This window comes from Amia ocellicauda, chromosome 3 (assembly GCF_036373705.1).
Source record: "Amia ocellicauda isolate fAmiCal2 chromosome 3, fAmiCal2.hap1, whole genome shotgun sequence".
NCBI lineage: Eukaryota > Metazoa > Chordata > Actinopteri > Amiiformes > Amiidae > Amia > Amia ocellicauda.
The window spans coordinates 2870797-2894916 of record NC_089852.1 but is presented as its reverse complement, the minus strand read 5'-3'; the positions used below and the strand labels follow the sequence as shown (position 1 = coordinate 2894916).

Here is a 24120-nt window from a genome sequence, read left to right as displayed (position 1 = left end):
AAACTTCTCACGGCAATAAAACATTTGGCTCTCAATGCAGAATGAAAACACGCTGCTTTTAAACCCTAGCGTGAGCGCAATCGTCCTCGAATGATGCAACTTGGTCAAAATTACTCCTACTCGAGAGCAGATGCATTATTTTATGTGCGTTACAGCAGTTCCCAGTATGTATTCAGATAATTTGATAATTAATCATGAAATTCGATGAAACAGCAATCACAGAATGATTCGGTGACTGCTGAGTCTAGAGAGAAATACCTCTCGGTTTCCAGTTGTAGTAGAGCAATGGCACGGCTAATGACTAAAACAATCAAAGCCACATCAGGAGAGCCAAAAAAACCCTAGCGCAAAACCACAACCCTCTCTCCCAGTGCCTCGACACAGAAAAGAAGAGACGAAGATATACTGCAACAGGAAAAGTAACTGAGACGTAGGAAGTCAGTCGAAACGGTGGTGATGAAATTGTGTTGAGTGGCTAAAAATTCATACAGAGTTGTTTAAGTGACCGGGAATTTATTAACCTGAGGAGAAGCGTTCCCAGCAACGTATTATTCTGAATTCTGACCTCCGTCGTAATAGAGAGGATAAACATGTCAGAACGCGCTCAGTAACCAGAATAAAAACCACGACGGAGAGAGGACATGATTCCTGGAGGTGATGATGATATTAGTTTATCCAGAAGTGCTCTGTAGGGCCTACAGTCCTATATGATGTGGTGTTTGGTTTCCCCAGGACAGGATAAAGAAATTAGCATTAACCCTCTGGATGTAGACAGAATCCCACATTGATATTCCCCGGCCCGGCTCAATTCAATCCTTCCCTGCCTTCTGCAAGCTTCTCTTCCACGGGGAAGTTCATTTAAACAACATAGACCCTTCTTTCCTGTTTAAACACGACACAAAGCGGCCTGTCTAGATGTAATGAGCTACAAAATAAACGCAAAAACAAACAAAACCAACTTGTAACAGATTGTTTTTGTTGATTTTCTGCTCGACAGAGGAATCCATTCAGAAATTTGATTAAGTCATGATCGAAAACATTCAAAAGTTCACCTTCCAAACTGCTGTCTCTCAATCCCTTCATAGGGCAAGAAATAACTGCAAGGGAGACCATTAAAATGTCCATCTATCCAAACATCTACCAAACCTGCCTTCTGTCCCGAATTGCGATCAGATTCCAATCGGATTCCATCGGCTTATTTGAGATGTAATGGTCAGCATCTTTTTGGGCTGTGTGAGAACAACTGTACAAATATACCACACTCACACGCGCACAGAAAAACAGATTATGGAATTTTAAAAAGTAAATAAGGACCTGTGAAAACGCAGTGAAGGGGAGCAAAACACAGTAACTCACTCAACATACGGCAACTCGCCGTTTTGGAACAGCGTGTGGAATTTCAAGCCAATTTTCATCAAGGTATCAAAACACCATCTAAATCTGAGGAGTAATATAACTGATGGATCACATTCCGGTTGAACGTACATCTGGACCTTTCAGCCTCCAGAAGTAATGGCTGCGGGAGAATGGAAATAATCTGCCGAAATTGCAAGAGCACTTTTATGCCTCTGCATTCTTACCCTAGAAGGCAAACCACCCAGGCCTTATATATGAGCTTATTCCCTTATCACCTGATAGCCGCGGAGTTCCTACTGTACCTCAGCTGTGTCCCACGCAGGAATGCCGAAGCTAAACAAGATGATGTATGGAATACCCAGAGTGTCTCTTTTAACGAGGTGCCGGGGATTAGCCGTGTCACGGGGTAGGAACTGTAAATGGATGATGTCATGCCTCCAAGTCGGTCGTGCAATATAAATAAACCGCTTCTAACATTTCTCGCGTTTGAAGGCCAACACTCAGCGTTGTGTATACAGAGGGACGGGTCTCGGCGTGGCGGCCTCCCCTCCGCTCCTCTGGATGGCGGAGGAGGCGACAGAAGAGTGGAACAGAAGAGACACATGACCACGCGTTGACTGACAAACGCACAACGCCATACTGTGCCATCTCAGCACTACACTAAGAAACACAGTCTATCCTCGAAGACACCAGCATCACAACTAGGGGGCAGCCTCGTTCAAAAGCCACCTCACCTAGTGGGGACTTTTTTAATTGTTTAATTACGGACTAGAACAAACCGAGGGAGTCTAAAGCACCCCAGGATTGCTTTCCAAGTCTGTCCTACGTTAAGAGAATAAGTCAAAGCATTCAGCGTCTCTGTCTCTTGTGCGAGAGTGGACTGGAATGGGTTTATTGCAACGTTCACGATTAGGAAAAGACCTCCCCATCATCCATTTATTTAAGTGTCTGTCGGTATCTATAAAAGTAGTCAACTCTGCGGAAGGTAGTTTTTCGGCGATCAATCAGTACATTTTTTCGGGGTTTAGTGGATTACTGAAGATCAAAACAAAGCTGAGTAAAGAAAAACCCAAGGTGCTTAGCAGGCTTCAGAATCATCCCAAAGTATTTCCCTCCATGAGAAGACAATGAAATATGCTCGCATGGAATTCTGTTTGTTTAATTTTATTTTTACTGGCTGCGATGCCCCTTCATGTTTTGAAGCGAAGGGTATCCCCTCGAAGCTCGTTAACACTGACAGGGACTAACGATGTTATTTGACTAGACACGCACCTCTTTATAAAGCAATTCCACGACTTCAGCTCAGAATATGACTGCGTATTGTTACACTGCTGATGGGAATATGCGTGCCGGAATCTGAGTCTAATTTGATTCAATTATCTACGGTATATCTTGCTGTAATTATATCCCCTTGGTTTTATTTGCACTGGAGATACAGGTTTCGTTTTTTTCTTGAAGACATGAAAATTGATGTGTTGTGTGTTCTCTGAGTCCGAACACAATGCCAAGGCGAAAGCAAAGCCATGAGCGGACAATTGTCCATCTGCAAATTAACTACACCTAATCCTCAATAATTATTACATCTGGAAATGTTAAAGGAAACAGTTGTACAAACTACATACCAGGCAGTCTTTGAAGAAGTTATTTGGTATTCGCCAAGAACAATTTCATGTTAAAATCATTCGTGGTCTATTTTATTAAAGGCTGTGAACTTTACTGGAGAACAACAGCCTTTTTTTCCTCCTAAATCAATGATTATTTGTTTTATAAATTATGTTTCTGAGGTAACTAGCGATGCTTTGGATGATAAAGTGACTATAAAGCTATGTATTATCTAGATAAAGGCCCATAAAAACTCTAAAGACAGATATTGATGTCTGCTACAGACACAACAAAGACAAACATGAACATATATATGTATTTACTGTTTAATATTGTTTAGATGTTAATCTCCTTCTCTTTGATTTGTTCTTTTAGTCTTTTTAGTCTCTTCTTGGCTCTGAAATGTCATCCCCTTCACATGGTCACTCATCGTCACTTTCCGAATCCATCGCCCTGCATTTAAAACGCATGAATCACAGCTCAGTCAGAGCGAGGAACTGTGCTGCGGTATTTCTCTGATGGTAATTATTTAAAGACACTTCTACCACCACACAGCCCCAACAAGGACACCAGCGGGGGAACTTCCTCTCCGGCCCAGAAGGTATTAGCTCCTCAGCGATCAGATTTCCAAAGGGACAGAAAAAAAAAGGAGAAACACTCTGTGGCTGCATGCGCTGTTGTATTGCAACACACAATAGCAGAGAGTCAAGGGGGTTGGAGCTATAAAAATACCAGCCTATATATAAAAAATATAATAAAGATTGCACTGTAGTCAATAGTATCGTGAAGGTGAATTTATGATCGTATAGTCACACGACACCAACACATATCGGTGAACAAAATAACACTTTAAGAGTTTTACCTCAGAAAGACAAGAGAATATAGTGTACGAGTGTAATAAAAGGAAGATGACTTTTATAAACTGCAGAAGAAGAAGAAAAAGAAGCTTATGTGATACATAATCACTCTGGTTAGGAGCTCCTAACTTTACATGTAGGAATCATCATCCCATGACCAGCAGAGAGACGCAGTGTGCCCGTAAAGCCCCTAATCACTTTGGAAAATGAGCTCATGGAGATTTGAGGTTGTGTCTGGGCTTTCTGTTTTTTTCAAGAGAGCCGTGGTTTGACTTCTGCTCACAGACATTCATCTCTTTCAATTATCCATAGCGGGAGTGAAGCTACAGCCCCCGATACGATCTGTTCAGCTCATCCTTCCTGCTCGTTTTAGGACCGGCGCCAAGCCCACACTGCGACCGCGACGGCCATGCGAAAACAGACGTTGTCAAACCCAATTTACTGACTGATAAAGCGAGTTATGAGAAGGGACGCTGCTCTGCAGCCATCCCCTACATTCAGGATATACAGGCTTTTGAAATGGCCTACGATAATCGAACAGAGGGAACTGAACCTTTTCACCCTGGAACAGAGGAGACTACGTGGGGACTTGATTCAAGTCTTCAAAATCATGAAAGGCATCGACCACATCAAACCAGAGGAGCTTTTCCAGATCAGCAGGGACACACGCACCCGGGACACAAATGGAAATTGGGCTTCAAGGCATTCAAGACAGAAAACAGGAGACACTTCTTCACACAGAGAGGCGTCACAATCTGAACAAACTCCCCAGCGATGTGGCTGAAGAGACAATTTGGGAACATTCAAAAACAGACTGGATAGGATCCTTGGATCACTTAGTTATTAATGGACACCAAACGAGCACGATGGGGCGAATGGGCTCCTCTCGATTGGACACTTTCTGATGTTCTGATGTTCTAAATAATTACCAAATAGAGCTCTACTGGCAACAGACTGAAATTTAGATCTCATTTCCCCAGAAAAGTGTGATTTAGACTACAATAAAATGCTCAGAGTGTCCCAAACACCACAGTTTCAGTCCCTGTGCCATATCCAATCAATGTGCGATTGTATACGGCACTTCACAGTAACTGAACCAGCGGAGTGACCCCCAGAAAGGAAGATAAATTGATTGTGGAGAGGACAGTGTCAGGGCAGGATGTCTCTCTGCATGACAGAATCTGAAAGCCCTGCGTCCTCCTCCAGGCACGTCTCCGAGGCGCTGACGGCTCCAGCGTTTGCCTCCGTGTCAGTACAAGCGTGTGGAACAGGATCCTGGAGCGCAGCTCTTTCATCACGCTCCTGCGTCGCGAACGACACACCGTGACGGGGCCTGAGAGACGTCTGTAACCGTGTTCGAGCAGCTGGGTCATGTCATTTACTGTACACTTTGGCACCTGGCTGATTGCCCGTGTTCAACATATAATTATAGATTTGTTTCATTTAAGACTTCCCTCCTCTGGTGAAAGATCAGTCCTATAATGGCAAGGCTTCATGCCTACAAGCATGCACTGTAATAGCGGAGAAAATATATATATTATAAAGTATAACTGCTGTTTTTCTTCTGCTCGGTCTACATCCCAGTAGTCGCCTCGCAGCTCCAGAGGTGATGTCCACACACTGTACGTGCTCGGCTCCGTCGGGGGAAATTTATCGCCATAGACTCGTCTAAGAAAGCTCAACAAATTGTGTGCAATCCACATCCGCCTCGAGTTCACAATGGATTTCCACAGGATCAGGATAATTGAAACGCAAACCTCTTGATTGACTGATAATGGCCCCGATGGCTTAGCAACAATATGTAGTCATAAAACGGCAATATTGAAACAGCCTTTCTGAAAATATTTTAGCAAGGTGGTGTAAAACGAGCCGGGCTTTGATCAGTCATCTGGAGCTGGTTACCCCTCGAATGTTTCATTAACGCTACTTAAGGAGAGCGGGGGGAGGGAGAGAGGGCCGGTTAGTCTTTTCATGTTTCTTTACAGTTTCAGATTCAGCCGTGTGTCTGCTTGACTTAATGGAGATCCGCAGAACGTCCCCTCTCTCTGTCTGGATGGAGACAGCGATGGTAAGACGGTTTGGATTAGTTTACCTGATTTCCCATGAGTATTACCAACAAAATCACCACAAATCAGCCCAAACAGCGGGAAAGCCTCCATTAAATCATTCATGACGCAGGAAGCAAGATTTATTAATCATTGTTTGTTTATAACGGTTGGGCAAGAGCAAGGAGCTAAACAGCATCAGTCCTCACTTTAAATAATCATCTCCGAGGTCAAGTAGAAATGTCAGCTTTGTCTACGTGACTCAGTGGGTCCTTCTCGGTAACCCCCCCGCTCCGGTAATTGACCCTTCTGATGTGGTCAGTATTGTTACAAGATGACTTGTATTAATTAAACAACAACTCGTAAGCTTTTCCCCAAAGCTTTATGACGGTATACTTTAATGATAACAGGAAGCTGTTTGTGTGAATAGGCTTCTGTAACGAATAGGTAAAAGTCACGCTACAAATATGTCCTCAGGGACACACAGGGCTTGCTGTTTGTGACGCAAGATGTGTGTGATTGTGTAACGGGGGGGGGAAAAGTATATATAGATCATATTTAAATATTAAAACTTCTACTAAATGCTTTAAAACAATAAAAGAAGAAAGCAAAAGTTTCCCATCACTGTGTCCTGTGTTTGAAATTGTCCAGGTTGTCCGTGCCGAACTAAACAGTGACTTGTTTATAACTGCATTACGGGCATAACTCAGAAAGTTATACATATATGTATATATAGCAGTAACTTCTCAAGCTGACAGCATGTCTCCACCATGCTGAGTTCAAGGGTCATTATCCCGCCACTAAACTCAATGCACATTACTGACTCGTTCTGTCTGCAGAACAAAAACAATGCCTTGTTAAAATAATGGATGATTATAACCTATTTTCTTCCTTCACGAGGGCAGAAAGCAGTAATAGTTAACGCATAATGTTGCCAATAGAAAATGATCTTCGTTGAAATAGGAAATTCCTACCAATTATCCTCTTTCGGTCGAGAAGAAAAGACACCATTCAATACCACGTTGGCCATCTGTATTTTTAAGTTGTGGTTAAATTACGTTCACGGTCTCTTGGCAGACAAGCCTTTCCTGGAGATCCAAACTATTAATTTATAGATACAGGGGTTTTAATGGCTTGAGGTTTAAATGAAAACAGCGCAGAGTCCCGGGGCCGTGCTTACCTGCTGTTTCAGCTGGTGCACCAGCCTGTCCTTTTCACGTTTCAGGGCCAGAACCTCCTCTTGAGTTTTTTTCTTCTTGGACGAGGACAGCTCCAGTAAGGCAATGTTCGCATCTTTCTCGCTGATCGTCGCCAGCAGCGCCGCTTGCCTTTGGGAAGGAATCGCACATGCAGGCTACGGTTAGAAAACAGGGTGACACAAAACAAAACACTAAACATCTGTGGTGTCATTTTCAAAGTCATTCTTTAATAACAAGAGTAAGACATCAGAGAACAAAACATGGCACATGAAAGCGAGGCATATGAAAGAACAGTTGAAGTACGATGCCCATGCCTGTTCAGACATGCTCGTATGTGCTCGTTCATGATGGAAAGCAAACAACAACAACAACAACAAACAACAGTGAAGGGCTTTCAAAATTAAGCAGGAGACTGACAGAGTGCAAACACACAGGGCACCAAAGCCGGTTCCACATCACGTTTTATAAACAAGAGGCCCAGCCGAGCGGCGGATGGCTGCTGTCAATCGAGCGGTTTATTTGTGGAGGAGCCACATTGCTCTGACCAAAGCTCTCTCCTTTCATCAAAGCCCGATTTTTACATAAAAAAGACATTAGAAAAGGCTGGGCTCTGCTTCTCTCCTGGTGAAGTGATTGGGATACGTCAATCAGGACCGATGACTGTTCCTTTAAATAGCACCGCTACCCGGGAGCCATCTGGCCGGACGTCATAACTCACAACTCGTGTTTCACATATATATATGTTTTAGATGTACTGAAACGTTTCTGCAACTTCTGGATTCCTAAAAATATCTTTCCATACAAGAAAAGAGTTTATACAGTAATCCTAATTTCCATGTTTTGCACTACTGAGATTTAAAACAATTTAATAGGCCAACAAATACATAATACAACTGCTGTCTTGGAAGTAGCAGTTTCTTTTTAGGATTTTAGATAAGAAAAGTATTGTTCTGTTCTTTCTTGACCCCTGGTGCTTCCCATGCAGAATTGGTGTCATCATGCACAAACGAAAACACATCAGAAAAGAAAAAGACTAACGATATCATCAATGGATTGATTAGTCAAAAAGACAGCAGTCTCCCACGTTCGGGAGAAACAATTCTTCATATCAAAAACATGCTGTGCTCCCAGCTCTGGAGGTATTTGTGACCCTGTTTAGAAAGGCGAGTACTCGAGGGCTATGCAAGACTGCTCTTAAAAACTTCAAAGGGTTTAATTTAGAAATTCTTGCACTTAAAGAGCTGTTTTATTTGGATGTAACAAAACATTCACCCCAAAAGCCTGCTGGCTTGCGGGATTTACCAAAAGCAAACATTTGGCGAATGGCGGGCAGATTTCTGTGCCCCTGACTTGCAGGAACAGATTCAGATTAATACAGTCCTTATATGCACTTCTCTAAAACCCGCTGGGTATGTTATATATGAGCTCCGGGGGCCCCACTGAGGGACGCGTGTGTATATAAGCGAAATGCAATGAGAAAGAAGAGATTTATCAACCATTTCCCCTTCCCGAGACTCCACGGCACATAGAGAAGGGTCTCCCTTTAATGTAACGTCTATTAACCACTGGCGGGCCTCCAAAGAGTCATCAAGATCCATCTCCGTGTGCTGCTGCGTAGATCCAAGCATCGCAAAAATGTCAGCTTTCGCATTTGGGAAAAAAATCCCCATTCGTCTTCTCTAATGAACAGTGTCAGAAGCCTCTCATCAAGCAGAGCAGGAATCAAGTATATAACGAGGTTCCCATCCCAAAGATACATTACATTATCGGAGGGGGACAGAGCGTACAATTTACATAAACCGCCAATTTTTGTTTGGACTTTTACGCGATTTTCTTTGTGACTTGATAATCGCTGGGCTCAGATTACACTTTAAAGCATTCTTGTTATTGGCCGTTTACACTGGCTGACTATTAACGACAATTGTTTTTAACATTGCATAAACATTTCAATAAGGCCGGCTAATTTTAGACGGAATTGTGTTGGTAAGTTGAGCGAGTTTGCAGGGAGTCATTTCAATTAACAAGGTTTCTTTGTTGGCCTCTTAGAAAACGCTGCATGTTTGAGTTCCTACTGTAAAAACTCTGCTCCAAAAATAAACCTCGGCCTCAGTAAGAAAGACTGGCATTCCACACAGTGTTTTTGGTACAATTATCTGAATAAAACATCTGGATTCGCCCAGTTTATCCAATTAATTGTGTCTAGCTTAGACTGCTGACGTGGGTTTTCAGCTTAATCGTACCATTAATCAAACTGCCCAGCTGCCTACGTTGAATGTCTTTCTGTCTCCCAAACAGAAGTTTATTGATAGTAGAACAGAAATAATAATAATAATAATAATAATAATAATAATAATAATAATAATAATAATAATAAACCAGCAGAAAGCAAGAGCAATACAGGATACGAGCAAAACATAGATCTGCAGACTACAAAGGCACACAATAACATCAATTCAATAAAGCCAGCTTAGAAGAGAGGATCTAGATCTACTCCATCTTAGAAGAAGCGTAGTTTCTTATCTCACGGACAATCTTGAAGCGTAAAGCTGAAATAAATCTTCATCTCGGGAGCAAGAGACTTTAACCCCCTTCCTCTTGTCCCCAAGTCTTCAGTAAAGTCCTAAGATTGATGATTTCCTTATTCATCTTGTTGTTTGAATAAATATTTGTTTTGGTTTCTGACCATAGACCACATGGTGAAAAGACTCTTCAAATTAAAGGTGTAATGCGTTGTAGAATTCTGCAAACAAACGCACCAAAAATACTTGTGTATTGTGTGTAGTGCTGAGACATAAAAACACGTTTACTACCATCTTAAAGATAAGTTCCAGGTATGAGACTCTTGTTATGTATTCTTAATTTAAAAATAAACCAAAAACATCCTTCCATCGGAATCAAAAGGCAAGCAAAAGGCATTTTTGAAATAGAGAAAAAGAAGATTAAACGTAAAAACAAGGTTAAGTTACTACTATTTCTTTTTTAAATGACCCATGCTTCACTGAAACTGAAACTACTTCCAGTTGCTTAATTAATACATTAATAATGTGAACTCCCAGCTGTCCTACACTCAAGAAGGCCTTTTCTCCATATTGTTATTGTCCAGACTTGGAGTCTGGTGATGAGTGCTGAGAGATCTCTTCCGAAGGCCATAAAAAGGGTATTATTTTGATTATTCGCTCCACTATATTCGCGCCACCCCCACCCTGGTCTACTAATTCTGAACGCCTGCTCGAGAAGAAATTTTTTTTAAGACAGCTTTAAATCTTTATGAATTTAAATCAGCCGTTCCTCCAAAGACTTTAAACAGGTTTTGCTGCAGAACCTTCCCACAGCCTGCACCATTTATTAACATGTAAAACGAAAGCATTATTTCATTCCACTAAGAAAGAAGGCAACGACCTATCAGAGATAAACAAACACAAGTCAAACCTATTGCTTTATTCATTCGCTTATTTTGCTCTGTTCAGCTTTTAGCCCACATATTGTAACTATATCTTAGTGAACCAGACCTTTAAGAATAATAATAATAATAATAATAATAATAATAATAATAATAATAATAATAATAATAATAATAATAATAATATCTCTACACACATTACCCAGTTAGACTTAAGTGACACGGAGAGACTTTCTTTCAGACGAGTTATGATTAATGTGGGACCAAGAAAAGGACAGTAGCTAGAATTACTATATATATCCTCTATATCCACTATTTATATAGTCATGGGGGGCTGTAATGAACTGACACTGAGTTGAATACAGAGAACATTTTGCTCGTTTTGCACTTCTTTACTCTGCACAGAAAACAGGCTGTTTTTATCACTGGGATGCTCATAAATTCCCGTGGGATTTTAATGAGCCGCTTATTCACTCGTATGCATCGACTTTTAGTGAAAATCAGCCAGTTCTTTTTGTGCAGAACAGAATTGCGCTCCAAGGTTCACGCCTCCAACATAAACCTCAAATCTCTCGCCTGGGAAGGACAGCAGGAATGCAGCGACACCCGTCTGCTTTGTTTACGATTCGGTTTAGTTTAATTATCATGACTCTGGGCTCTTATAAATCTACGTGCTGGCGAATCCGGATCTGGAAGGCGTACACTGTGTAGACACTTCCAAAGCAGGGTCTCTGGGAGGTGTTCGAAACATGTTGCTGCTACAGGATTAGGTCTCCCTCACGGCAGGGTGGTTAGGAACAGGTCCATTGGTGACAGTGCTGGACTGTGCGACTCTGACAAATTAAGAACACAAGGTATCCCGGCACCTTCGCTCCTTGTTTCCCCACTATTCCGGAAGTCACAGAATTTGTCTTCAGAATTTCACGGACAGAGGAACCAGTTGATAAATGTATTTCATAACTTGCGTAAGTCTTTGCTGTAAATCCAAAACATAAGACCGTTACAAACCTGCTTATGGGATATGTTTAACAGTGTAAACCGCCACGCTCACACAGACGCAAATCACTCCGGCCAGAGCCTTCATGTTCCCGGTGATCGGAGGGGTTTCCGTATTAGAAACATCGGATACCTCGTTGTTTAAGAGTCCCCGAGGCCCTGTAACCCAAGTGTTGTGGCTGTAGATCACCGAAGCTGTCAGTGCCGAAACCACATGCATATGACATGCGTGGCATTCGAAAACTCACAGCGGAGACGGATCCGCGTCCGGGAGCACTTTAGCGTGAGACGGTGAGGAGAGTTCGACGGATAAATAAAGCGGGCAGGTTTTTTTTTCGCTTGGCCAAACTTCTGATCGCTACATGATGTCTTGTTTAGGCAGCCGAGATCATAAACAATACCCTCTCCACCTGATATCCATTTGAAGAACATCGGCGCTCTGACAATTTACGATGGCTACGCGGTCTGGTTCATGATAGATGGCTAAAGTACATGATCCAAAGACAGTTCACATGGCTTATCCCTGCGCCCTATATCACGTCCCTGTCTCTATGAAGACGTTTAAAAAGTAAAGCCCTAGTCATCACAGACTTCATTTTTATGGCACAGATGGTCTGGTTTCGCGGCTGCACCGTACCGCGGCAGTAATGCATGATGTGCAGACAGCCGGAGGAACAGTGAGGTATTCCGCCGACGACTCGAGCTAAGCCCGGGTCAGCAGCACAACCTAAATCAAGACCAAATCCCTGTTCGATTGCACATATGTAATGTCGACTCCCTGCCACCTGTATGTTTGGGGTCAAATTTAAAGTCTGCAGATGCCAAGGGCCTATTAAATCACCCCGGCTTTCTTTACATTTCAATTCTTTATCTGTACAGTTAAGGGAACCAAATGTAATTGATATATATTTATAATTTGTGTAAAGACTTCAGGCATTACCTCAGAGGGAAAAGGAAGAGCGGAGAGGAACCCAGCAGAAGAGAAAATGTCTTTATTATTAACATCACAGTGCAGTCGGACAGAGATATCTGACATGATGCCAGTACACAACAATGCATTCTGCTCCTGCTATGTCCCTGCTATGTCCCACACAGCTCCCTTCGACCCACTCAGATGTCATGATGGAAATCTCTCCCCTCCACATCTGTAAATACTGTACACAGTTTAGAAGGCTTTCTGTGCACTGAACACGTCTGGCGGCGCGGGGAATCCGACGCCTCGACATTAATTTGTTCCTCATCACCGTGTTTCGGACGTGCGTCGAGTGGAACTGCAACCTTGAACGACGTCACGGCGTATTTGTTTCCACAACGTGTTTCCAATAACAAGGGCATGTTGTTTATGTTTTCACTGCATGGATAAAATAAACAACACACGCGGCCTACTGATGTGTATCAAACGGAGCGAAGGGAAGCGAGGGGAAAGTCAGAAATGCCTCTTTCGTTTGTTTCATTTTTTTCCATGCGTATCGGAGGGTAGCTGGTGTAGCTTCAGTCAGTGTACGTGGCTGGTTTGTGTAGACATTGTGTGTCGACTGCACACAGCTCAGAGAGTGAGTCTATGTCTCGCACTAGAGGGGATCTCTGTCATGTGTACAGATCGGTACTTCACATGAGTCTGGGCCGGAGTGAAATGGAAGGCGACCAAACAGCAGGATTAGGAGAGATGACCAAGAACCACATTAAGCCACTGCGAAGACATTTATGATAATTTATAACGGCTTTATATTGCCGATTCTGCTATGACATTCTCTACTTTCTTAAATATCTCTCAGAGACTCTTTATTATGATAACCTTCTATTTTAATTTGGTTGTGTTATACATTATGCATTGGCGATTATTTGCTTTTAAGTATGTGCTATCTGGGAGCCAGTGCAATTTATACATTGCAATATGGAACGAAACCAAAATATCTATCCCATAATGCTGATTTATGGTTCTTTGAAAAAAAAAAAAAAAAAAGATCTCCAGTATTTTACTCCACTTTTGAAGTTTTTACATGCTGTTACTGGCAACTAATTCGTTTTTCATATAAGGAAACATGGGAAGCATTTGTTTCTAGCTGCTAATGCAGCCTGCCAAACAAAAACTCCCTGCCGGTGACATGACCACCTAGTGACCTCGAACATTGTTTTAACAAAGTGAAAAATATCTCCCACTTGCAGGGAAAGACATTTTTTTAAATTAAATGTACATGCAATGTCTGCCTGCGATACAGATACATGGTATATTGAATTCTTTCGCACTGGTTACCCTTTCAATCTTTTGAAATCCAGCCCGAACCCAAATAAATAAATGTTGATGCAAAGAGGAAACTGCGCGTTAGATCACAATTGAACCTGCAGGTTTTTTCCATTTGGAGTGACTCGCACTTCGCGCTGGAGATTGTACAGTTAATAAAACTGGAAATGTGTTTGGCAGTTTGGCCACAGTTACAAGCGGACAGTTAATCTATCAGACCGACTCCGCTTGACAGCTGTGACAGAGGAACAATCACAGAGCTGGCGATCTTAATTAACGCTGGGCAGATCTGAATCTAATTAAGCAATTTAAAACGTATGCTGTTCTTCGTAATGTGAAAGCAGCCATCAACAAACATGCAGACCTCTCCTCTCGTTACATACACACACCGCGGCGCTGTGTGCATCATCTATGACGCACGACAACAGCATGCGCTACACAAGGGCCTGTGATGAACCCGACACGAGCTTGTGTCGCTGTGTTTAGATTGTGGAGTGATGGGATGAAGTTTCCCAGGCAGAAAGTAAACAGTGTCACTTCAGTTTGGATTCGGCTATTTGGAAGAAGTCAGAAAGCCGGTTCTGAACCCAGAGCAGCAAAATCGGGTCGGGGGAGTTCAGGTGGAAGTTGAGGTCGGTAGGAAGACATTGTGACACCCTGCTGTTATAAGACAGGGCTCCTACATGACAAACAAACAATACCTCTTTGGGCAATCAAGAGTATACGATAATTCACCAGAATGCAATAATTGTTGACTTCGCAAAGAGCTTGCCCTGTTTTCGGATTTTGAAACCACAGACAGGCAGGGTTTCTTCAAAGGTAGTATTTAGGTATCTGGACGGGCTATCGTGTGAATGGAAAGGGTTTGAGGATGGTCTTTTCCCTGTGCCGTCATGATTATACGCACCTAATTTCCAACGCTACTGTGCGAGCTTCCTGCATTGACACATTTCTACTTCACGCAACGCAGACCAGCGACCGGGATCGGACAATTTGACAAACATGATACTGGAATAAATTGCTTTAGTCTTCTGGAATGCCAACATTTAATTAGCGTGATGGAAACAGGGCCGCATTTAATAGGTCTAACAGAAAGTCACGGCTTCCAGCATCGAGCTGCTCGAGGGTTGTGTATCGTATGGGGCGACTGTGTCTTCATTCTTTGCTCTGGAGAATACTGAGACTGTGCCAGTAAAGCCCCACCTACGATCCATATAGCTCTGCCCTTTTCCAACAGCTGGGCAATTAACACTTCCTCCACACGAACTCTCAGGCATTTTTACTGACAGACACGGGATCAGAGGGGGGATTAATAAGCAAGATTTTCAGGCGCATGAAACCCAGGCATGGATTGTCCAGTAATCCAGCGTTTTGCAATAAAAGAATGTAAACAAGCAAATAAATAAATACTGCACAGGAAGTTGCTTTCCATGACACCATTTTGCAGCACACACACACAGACACACACACACACACACTCGCCATACACCAGCTGGGACACTTTAAGCTCCCTGTCATTTTAAAAAGGGTTAAGGTCAAAGCAAGTATGAATAACATGGCAAGCTTGTATTCTCACTACCTTCAGATAAAAGACTAAACAGAGGGGGAAATTTCAAAACATTATACACCATAAACCTCCAGTTTCTCCTGACAGCACGTGTAAAGGAACCCAGGCGCCGTGAAAAACAATCAGATTTTTCCTATAAACATCTTGCCTAGTGATCTTCGAATAGTCTCGGCCTTTAAATTGTAACGAGCTCTCTGGGATCCACTCGCCGTCCCTCCCAGGAGTCTGTCTCTGCGGGCTGGAGCTGGCAGGCAATCCGAAGACGCTCGGAAAACCTCACTTTGATCCGCTCCAATCCCCAACTTGTGATGGTAATATAAAACAAGCTTCGGTACACACTTTCAATATGAGGAATGGCTGAGGGACTTGCACTGCGCATTAAAACAAGCAGTTAAGTACGGGCTGCCTGTTACAACACGGGCTCTGTTTTCACCGCTGCTACACAACGTCCTTCTCGAGATCCCGGTTCACATTTCTCTTCCATAGCATCAACACTTTACAAAGCAAATGGTAATGAGTGTTTGCAATATCTTTTGGTTGGTTTTTGTTGGCGTTTGTTTATCTCAGTGCTGATGCGCTTACAATTAGAGCGACCGCACAGACTGGAGCCGCGACAAGGACGGCACAGCACAGCGACAGTTTTGACACTGAGCGAACGCCCGTGTTTTGTCTAGCTTGTGTGCGCGTGTGTGTGTGGCTGCGAAACTGCAAGCACCGCTAGCCGGGATGGCTTGGCAATTTCACCCGAGAAGGGTAGGTGAATGCTTCCTAACCCTCGAAAGGCAATCCTCTAAGCCCCTCGCCTCTCCTGTTGCGCCCGTGACGTTTTGTTGACCGGTGGGAGTCCCCTTGCTCGCTCTGGAAACTTCCTGAAAGCCGCCAGCTGGCTCTCCTTCCTATCTCAGGGTCTCTGTTTCTGCTGGCTTCAGGTTTGTTGAAGAAGTGTGTGTGTGTGTGTGTGTGTGCGCGTGTGTGCGTGTGTGGGGTGGGGTGGGGTGGGATGGTCTTGGAGGGTGTGTGTGTGTTGATGCCAGAAAACCGAGGGCTTGAATTCCTCGATTTAGCCCTCAGCTCTTAACATAGAGCTCTGTTAATCACAATGTTCTGCGCTACACAGTGATGAAGTTTATTTCCAGAGCAGCGGCATCGCAAACCAGGCCTTCGGGGGAGAATTCCCAAAAGGAAGTCTTCAAATGTCTTTAAAATGTTGCATACTGTGGGCAAAGTGATTGATTTATTACAGGAGGGGAAAATCATTAAGAATAATCCAGGATGTTGTGATAAGCCACTTTAACTCGACCACTTTCTGTAGAGTTATCAGTTTCCTTCCTTCATCCTTTCATCAGCATTAATTTATTTACCACAGTCACAGGGTCACAGATGCTAATTCTCCTCATTCTGCATCTATTCATGCATATATAATGTATTAATTTCAGATATGTTTAAACATCAGACACTGAGCGATATAAACAAAACATAAGTTGAGTGCGTTATAAGGCATACACTTCAAACATGTTCCCTCTGTGTCCATATAAGATCAGCTGACAAATACATGACGCAACTGGACCTGGGTGAGACCAGAGATTTGAGATCCACTGAGAGAGACAGTGCTGTAATGCATCAGAAAACGAATAACCTGAAGTCAGAATTTGAGTCAAAAAGAAAGAATGAAAGATTCAGATCGCTGCCTAATGTTTTAGTTCAGTTTATTTAGACTGCATTTCCAGCTTCATATTGTTTAAAGGAGCAAACTGAAATTGAAAAGTCAGCAATTTTGATTTTGGAAATAACTGAAAAATAAGGCGGAAACTTAAATGATCTCCCACTGATTTCACTATTTCCAGTTTTGCTAAATTTAATATTTCCCAATGTGCTAAAATGATGTGGATGATTCATACTTGATTCATTACTTTTTAAGCAAATGTCTACAATATCTGATCAAAGTCAAACTTTTTCTGGAAAGCAGCGAATTGTATTTTCACCAATATACACGTAAACTGCATGAGCACTATACATATATATATACATGTATTTCCTAAACCAGAAATCCTGTAGAAATATGTATTCGTGAAACTGTATTCTACCATATAGTATAATGAATATATAATTGAAAAAAAAACAAAGAAATAAATCAAAACAAAGGATATTATATTTTGTCTAGAAGAAACAAGGCCATGTTACCTCAACACATGACTTACAAGTGTTTTATAAGCCAAAAGGGGAGTGGAAAGGAGGATTTTGGAGAGAGGGAGAGAGAGAGAGAGAATGAGTAAATAGCCCAGATTAAAATTGGAAGCTAAATATTGTTCTACAATGCAGACACATTGGAACAATTTTGTATGACCCCTGAATCAACTTTTGCACTACATTTTAAAAAATAAAGATCAAACTACATGCATGGATTTCTTCCAAGAAACAGGGGGGAAAAATAAAAAAAGACCGTTCCATTTTCCCAAACAGTGGCAATCAAACAGACCCGCAAGATTTAATGAAGGAGGGACTTTTCTTTTTTTTCTCATATCCCGAACTGGAAAACTGGAATGGGAAGTTCACAGCCCAGCTGACAAGAGAGATAGGGTTTCTATAATAAGAAGTTGTGTGTGGTAGACCTCATGGACGACTTCTGAATCAAGTGCGTAATGCTTGGGGTATTAACTTAAAGGCTCATTTATAAAGAAAACGTGAGGCTGGCTTTTTCTGGAGGGGAAAAAAGAAAAAGACACATTCAAAGCAGGAGTCGAGATAAATGATCAAATGGAAATGGCTTTGAGGCCAAATGTAAAGAAAACAAAGGAACCCCCCACAGAAGTTGCAGACCAGTCTTTGCGTCAACTCTGACCCATTCAGTCCATTCCTACACGTAAGGTACACTATTTTACTCGGCTCTTTGCGTGCTTCTCTGAGAAACAACACCCTGTGGACAAGCCACTGACAAACCACCCCTGTGTGAGCCATCAGACCCCTGCAGGAGCGAAAGAGGAACGGGTGTGAATGACGCTTTGCAAACAGTTGCTGTCTCCTCATAAACAGTTCCTGCACGGCGATGGGGCTTTAACTCGGCTCCAGTGGGAACAATGCGTCAAACAAGTGCTGCTCCGCAGCACAGCTGTCCCCCGGGGGCAGGATTACAGGAGCGGAGATAATTGGAGGACTTCAAAGCGAGAGAAGACGCTCACCGGAAGACAGCGTGTTGCATCTGATTTATTTTTATTTCGCCTTATTTAAGTGTGGCCAGATATTAAGTTCAGGGAGGTTATGTCAACACTTTGAAAAGGCAAATCAGGGCCTTAAGTATTGCCCTTAAACCTACAATTACCCTATATGGTTTTCCTGTTCTCGTTTTTCTTTTATTATTTTAGCCTTTCTAGCTACAGTCTAAAAATGTAATTCGCATATTTGACTAGACTGGAGTCCAGCAGCCTGTTAAAAGTATCAAATGCTGGGACTACAGATCTGGTCCCCTAGTTCAAATGTAGGGGAAGTGTTTTTATAAAAACACACCAAAAAAGTAAAGGAGAAGAAGAGTGGGACCATATCTCATACCCACCTTCGTTCCAAATCAAGATTCGAGCGGTGAACCAACTCCAGCCCACATGAGTCATGTCGTCCCGTTTCTCTGAGCCCATCTACACAATGTAATTATATATACATGTAATTTTCCATTTAATCAATGAGTTGCTTTCATTGCAAATGGCAACAATTGAACGCAGACGAATAGGAGACTCAACAAAACACAAGAAAAAAAAGTTTTCACTCACTTCCAAGATTTATTTCCCAATATCAATTGGCTCTTGTATGTGGGCTCTGCTGGTCACTGTTAGTTATGTTTTGCTGACAACAGATATGTATTTAAAGCATAAACCCATAACTGGCACACACTTTCTGTGCAGGATCCAAAAAGATCAATGGCTGCCGTCTGGGGAGCCAGAAGACCAATCAAGGCCGATGGACAGCTTCGGACGGCTGATCCACAATTTGGAGCTGAAACAGTGGGAGCAGCTTGTGTTGTGTTGTGTTGTGTTGTGTGTTGGAGGACAGATGGAGGACCAAATGGAGAAGCCTAATGGAGACACTTGTGTGAAGTATGGAGCTCCTGTTTAAGAGCACAAGGAACTCAGCCAACAGTTATTGAAGATTGATTTGATTCTAGGCTAGATGTTCAATTCTGTTCACCTGTCTCCATTACAACCTTTTGGGATTAGTCTGGTTGTACATCAATGGCATCTTACTTGTCAAACATTTCTTTTTCATGAATGCAGTGACCGGACATTGGGTCGTATGTGAGCATCGTACAACTTTAAGATTTACCTCCTTATTTTCACAACCCTTTTTTATGGTTTAGCCAAGAATTTGGTTGGCTTTTGAAGCCTGTTTGGAAAACCTGAGACACATTAATGATTACTTTGGGCAGGTTCACAGCACTCTAATCTCAGCGTAATACCTCGTTCTTTGTACTTGTAATTGATTATCATATTGGCCGCTTGCTGTGGCGGCTTGGAAATTATTAAATCAAAATTGTGTTTATAATGTTTCTGTCCTGTTTTCCATCCAGTCTAAATCGCCCTGGATTTCCCATAACAACATCTCCTTTGAAAGTAATTTTATAATTTTTGTGTAGATGCCAAAATTCAATGCGCGATCGTCCGAGTTCTGGATCTGAAGTCTTGTAGCCTAAATTAATATTTTATTGTGAGAAGTGTTACTTGAAAAACAACTCACCAAAAGCGGTGCATCCTAATGATGCAAACAGAAGAAGTAAGCGCCACTCTCGTTTAGATCACATTAAAATGAAAATGGCTTTGCAACTGAAACTAGGGTCACATGAGTACTCATACATGAACGTGTTTAGTGCACCCTATTGTAACAAGACTGCCGCATAGAGACAGCTCTCGGAGACGGATATTGTAGGTGTGGGACACCGTTACTCCATTGCTGGTCAAAGCAGTGAACTGCAGATGGCAGACAGAATCTAAATATTTTATTTAACATACACATGGATATGTAGAATTGAGAAAACACTCAATAATACCGGTCGATCGTGAAAAAACCACCGTGGATATTATCCGTTAAGACAAAGATAAACATGTCTTATTTTCTTTCCTGTAGTGCGTCTTTGTGGCGAGCCCAATCTCAAAGCGGTTTGCAATAAGTCAATATTGAACAAAATGCTTAGATAAATGGATATCACACAAACCACTGCAAGTCTTGTGTTTAAGCAGCAGAGATACTATTTGCAGTTTGTGTAAAAATAGCATTAAACCGTAGGTTAGTGTTCATTTCCATGCTTGACTGGAGATCATTTCAATGTTGCAGCGTTTTTCTTTTTCTTTTGTTAAACATATCCTTCTCTAAAACAAACTAAATAAATAAAGGATACTTTCAAGCCTCATGCTTAGGTCTGCGTCCTACTCGTCTCTGATGCACTTTTCATGTGGTAGTGAACCGTCTTGATAAATTGACGAGAGACGGTCAGTTGATAGATGTTGATTTTGCAGAAGTACGTAGCTGTGCCTCTAGTGGAAATGGCTGTGGTCAGGGGTTGGGATAAAAAGGCTTAACTTCAATTAGTATGTAATGGCCAATGTGAAAATAAATATTGAACACTAACAAATGTGGGAAAACCAAAGGCACATTCTTCTAGGTTTATTCTGTTTCTTTCTATTCTAACCACTGACATCGACGGTCGGAAAACAAGACTGTAAAACAAATACTGTAATCATGCAGAAAAAGCAGCGCGGGCAAGCAGGGGTCACTACGAACAAACTGGACGACATCCGCTCAGAAGATATTCTTCCGGGAAATATAAATAAAAACTCGCATTTCAGCGTCATCCGCATAATTTCACAAAACGTTGCGAAATTACGTGAAAAATTATGAACTACATATAAAATATTCCAGTCCTCATATATCTTAATCTTATTTCATAACAAGGATTTGGTAGAAATGCAATTATCACAGCACCACCCACTTCATTAATCCATGCCATCAAAAACAGACTGGATAGGATCCTTGGATCACTTAGTTATTAATGGACACCAAATGAGCACGATGGGGCGAATGGCCTCCTCTCGATTGGACACTTTCTTATGTTCTTATCTAATACATAAAGCGTGTTGATGCCAATATCTCAGGACTCCTAAAGCCAACCATATTACCAATGTCATGAATTTCAAAATGATACGGGACTGCAGCTCCTGGTTTGGAAGCCGAATCTTGTGACTGCGTGTCAGGCACAGCAAGACCGAAAACATCCACTTCCTCAGGAAACCTGTTTATTTTTATTTGTTACGAGGCCTAAAAATAAAGCTCTCGGTGAGGCCTATTTATCAGAGGATTCGCACACCTCTACTTACACGACTGGCTCCGAAGCCCGCTATTATGGAGGAGGGTTTCTGTTATACCTGTTGTTTTTGGCCTGCTTATGGTGGCCACAAAATGCTATAAGTAGCACGCCCATCCCCAAGAAGGAAAAAAAGAAAAGAAGGAACCAGAAAAGAAAGAAAACAAGACGCGTGCTCCGATCTGTGCCCGTGATAGTGTCGGCATCTCAGATTATTGTTGATACGATAGCGACGGCCATCCCACACTGGGGAAATGATATGTTTAATCTGAGGGCAGAAGAAGTAGAATAATCCGAGACAGGAGTCAAGTCTCTACCCCACAGTGCGTGGCTGGTGTTTGTCAAAAAAGTACGGCCTGTTTTCTGACCAAACATTTCTGCTGGAACTACAAAGGCTTTTCGGTGGACCCCGTCTGACAGACCACACTGCACAGTAGAACATGATCTCAAATATTTTCTGCACTCCCCATATGCTAATAATTAACAATCTTCTGATTCCGACTTTGCCTTAATTATGTTTTTTATTGCGAGCCTGTTAAAGAAAAATGTTTACAAATGTTCTGTGTTTTTTGGAACTGAAAGGAATTGCAGATGTTCTTCGGAGACATTAAAAAGGAATTAAAAACACTGGTAAAAGAAAAACTACTTTCCTAAGCGAAACATCACCACTTTCCAAACGTTTTTACAAGGTACTGCGTCACGGGGTCTGAGATCTATAAAATGTCAGAAACCAAACATGAAAAAAAAAAAACATGATTTTTTTTGTTTAATTGGTTCTTTCATTAAACCCAGAACTTCTCCCCTCTAATACACAATGCAGGGAATGGATTGTAAAACGTGGAAAGTAAAGAGCCAAGCTAGTATGAACAGGCACAGTTGTGCTTGCTAGATAACTGTAAAAAAACGAAAGATCAAAAAGAAATGTTATTACTACCTGGTCATTTGATAACTTACAACTATTTAACTGTCAATACTCTTTAAAACGATGCCAAGACAAAACAGACTCACGAAATTAGACACCTCTTGGCTACTTGGGCAGCTGCTCTGTAATCATAAAAGATTTGCACCTTTGGGTTGGAAACATGGTGCCGAAATTAAGTGTCAGCTGCATTAAAGAGTCTATACATCCATCCAGGCCTCAAAGAGACATTCACCATCTTGGATACAGTTAATGACATAACGGCTGATTCCGTATCACGCTGTGTGCCCTAAAATAAGATTAAGCCAGCGCTCCCGAGCCAAAAAACTCGGTCTTGTAACAGTGCCCGGATAGAGAGGCCAAACTGCTGATTACAGCTGCCTCTAATGAAATAATAGAAGGGCCACGATGTATTTAGTGTCTAAAATGAATACATTCCTGGGTACACACATACGATTATGAGACATTTATGACGACACCATTAATTTAACTACAAGCTCAAAGACATGATTTGTGCTTGCGGTTCCTGATTGCTTCTCGGCCGCCACATCAGACATTTCTGTCGGGCTGCTACATATCGGAGGAATAATGGCCAGATTTGTCATGTCATAATTTCTGCCCTGCACTACGGCTTGATGGTCTTATTCGAATCCATAATCACAATAAATAGGCTGATTCAAGTCTGTATTAACCTCACATAAACTTCCACAGATTGTCCTGCGGTCTTTCAACCTTTTTTTTCTTTTTTTTTAGAGATGCTATGCATTTTAGATTTCAATCACTCAAACCATTATGCAACTAAACGGTCTTTACGAAAATGCACTGACAATTTAATGTAGCTGGATGTGTTGCTTCGGTTTATAGCAACTCAACCTGCCCACAACTGATTATGCGCAGCTTATATCTCTCATTATAGATGCCATATACAGATGAACAGCATCTACAAAAATGCACGATCACACATAAACTCGCCGTTAAATAGCTCTCTATAAAGAAGAAAATCAACTCGGTCTGGTTTTTACAGTCAAGTCACTAAAGATGTGTAATTTCGCCCTAAAAGGCTCACCGACTCATTTAATTTCCTTTATTCGGAGACAAATATTCAGAGATGACGAACACAGTGTTGCAGAGGCGGTCAAACAAATGGGTTCCTCATGCCGAACAGATTTAAAATAAGGGGTACGTCATTGTCGCTCATCTCACTACTATGTCTTCCCTTCAGGATCTCCCACTAAGATTAGATGAATAAGATCATATTCATGTAAGACAAATCAATATATGTATGTATGTCACAAACATACACACACACACACACCAATCTAAAAGAGTTAGGAATGTTAGGAATGGATAAACAAGTTTCCCCTCTTCAGTTTAAGAATTGGTCGACCTATATTATTTGTTTTCCCGCAAAGCCACAATGCTACACACTTCATGTTTGTGCAGCTCTGGATCGAAAGCTACGACAGCGAGGACAGGGGCTAGCTCTCCCTCCCGCCCGACTACAGGTCCATCTCTTTCAAACCTGTTGCTCGTACTGGGCCTGCTATTACTGTAAATGTTATTAAGGAGGTCGTAAAGACCAGTGTCTGGGTTCTGC

At 42.0% G+C, this 24120-nt stretch overlaps 1 protein-coding gene across 7 annotated transcripts in view; it reads right to left on the bottom strand.

The window, feature by feature from the left end:
* Positions 1–24120, bottom strand: part of erc2 (ELKS/RAB6-interacting/CAST family member 2) — a 272071-nt gene that overhangs the window by 61611 nt on the left and 186340 nt on the right. For all 7 annotated transcript variants that reach the window (XM_066697715.1, XM_066697717.1, XM_066697716.1 and 4 more), the window contains one exon: positions 7041–7188. In XM_066697715.1, the coding sequence (XP_066553812.1) occupies positions 7041–7188 (148 nt within the window). The remainder of the gene's footprint in view (positions 1–7040; positions 7189–24120) is intronic.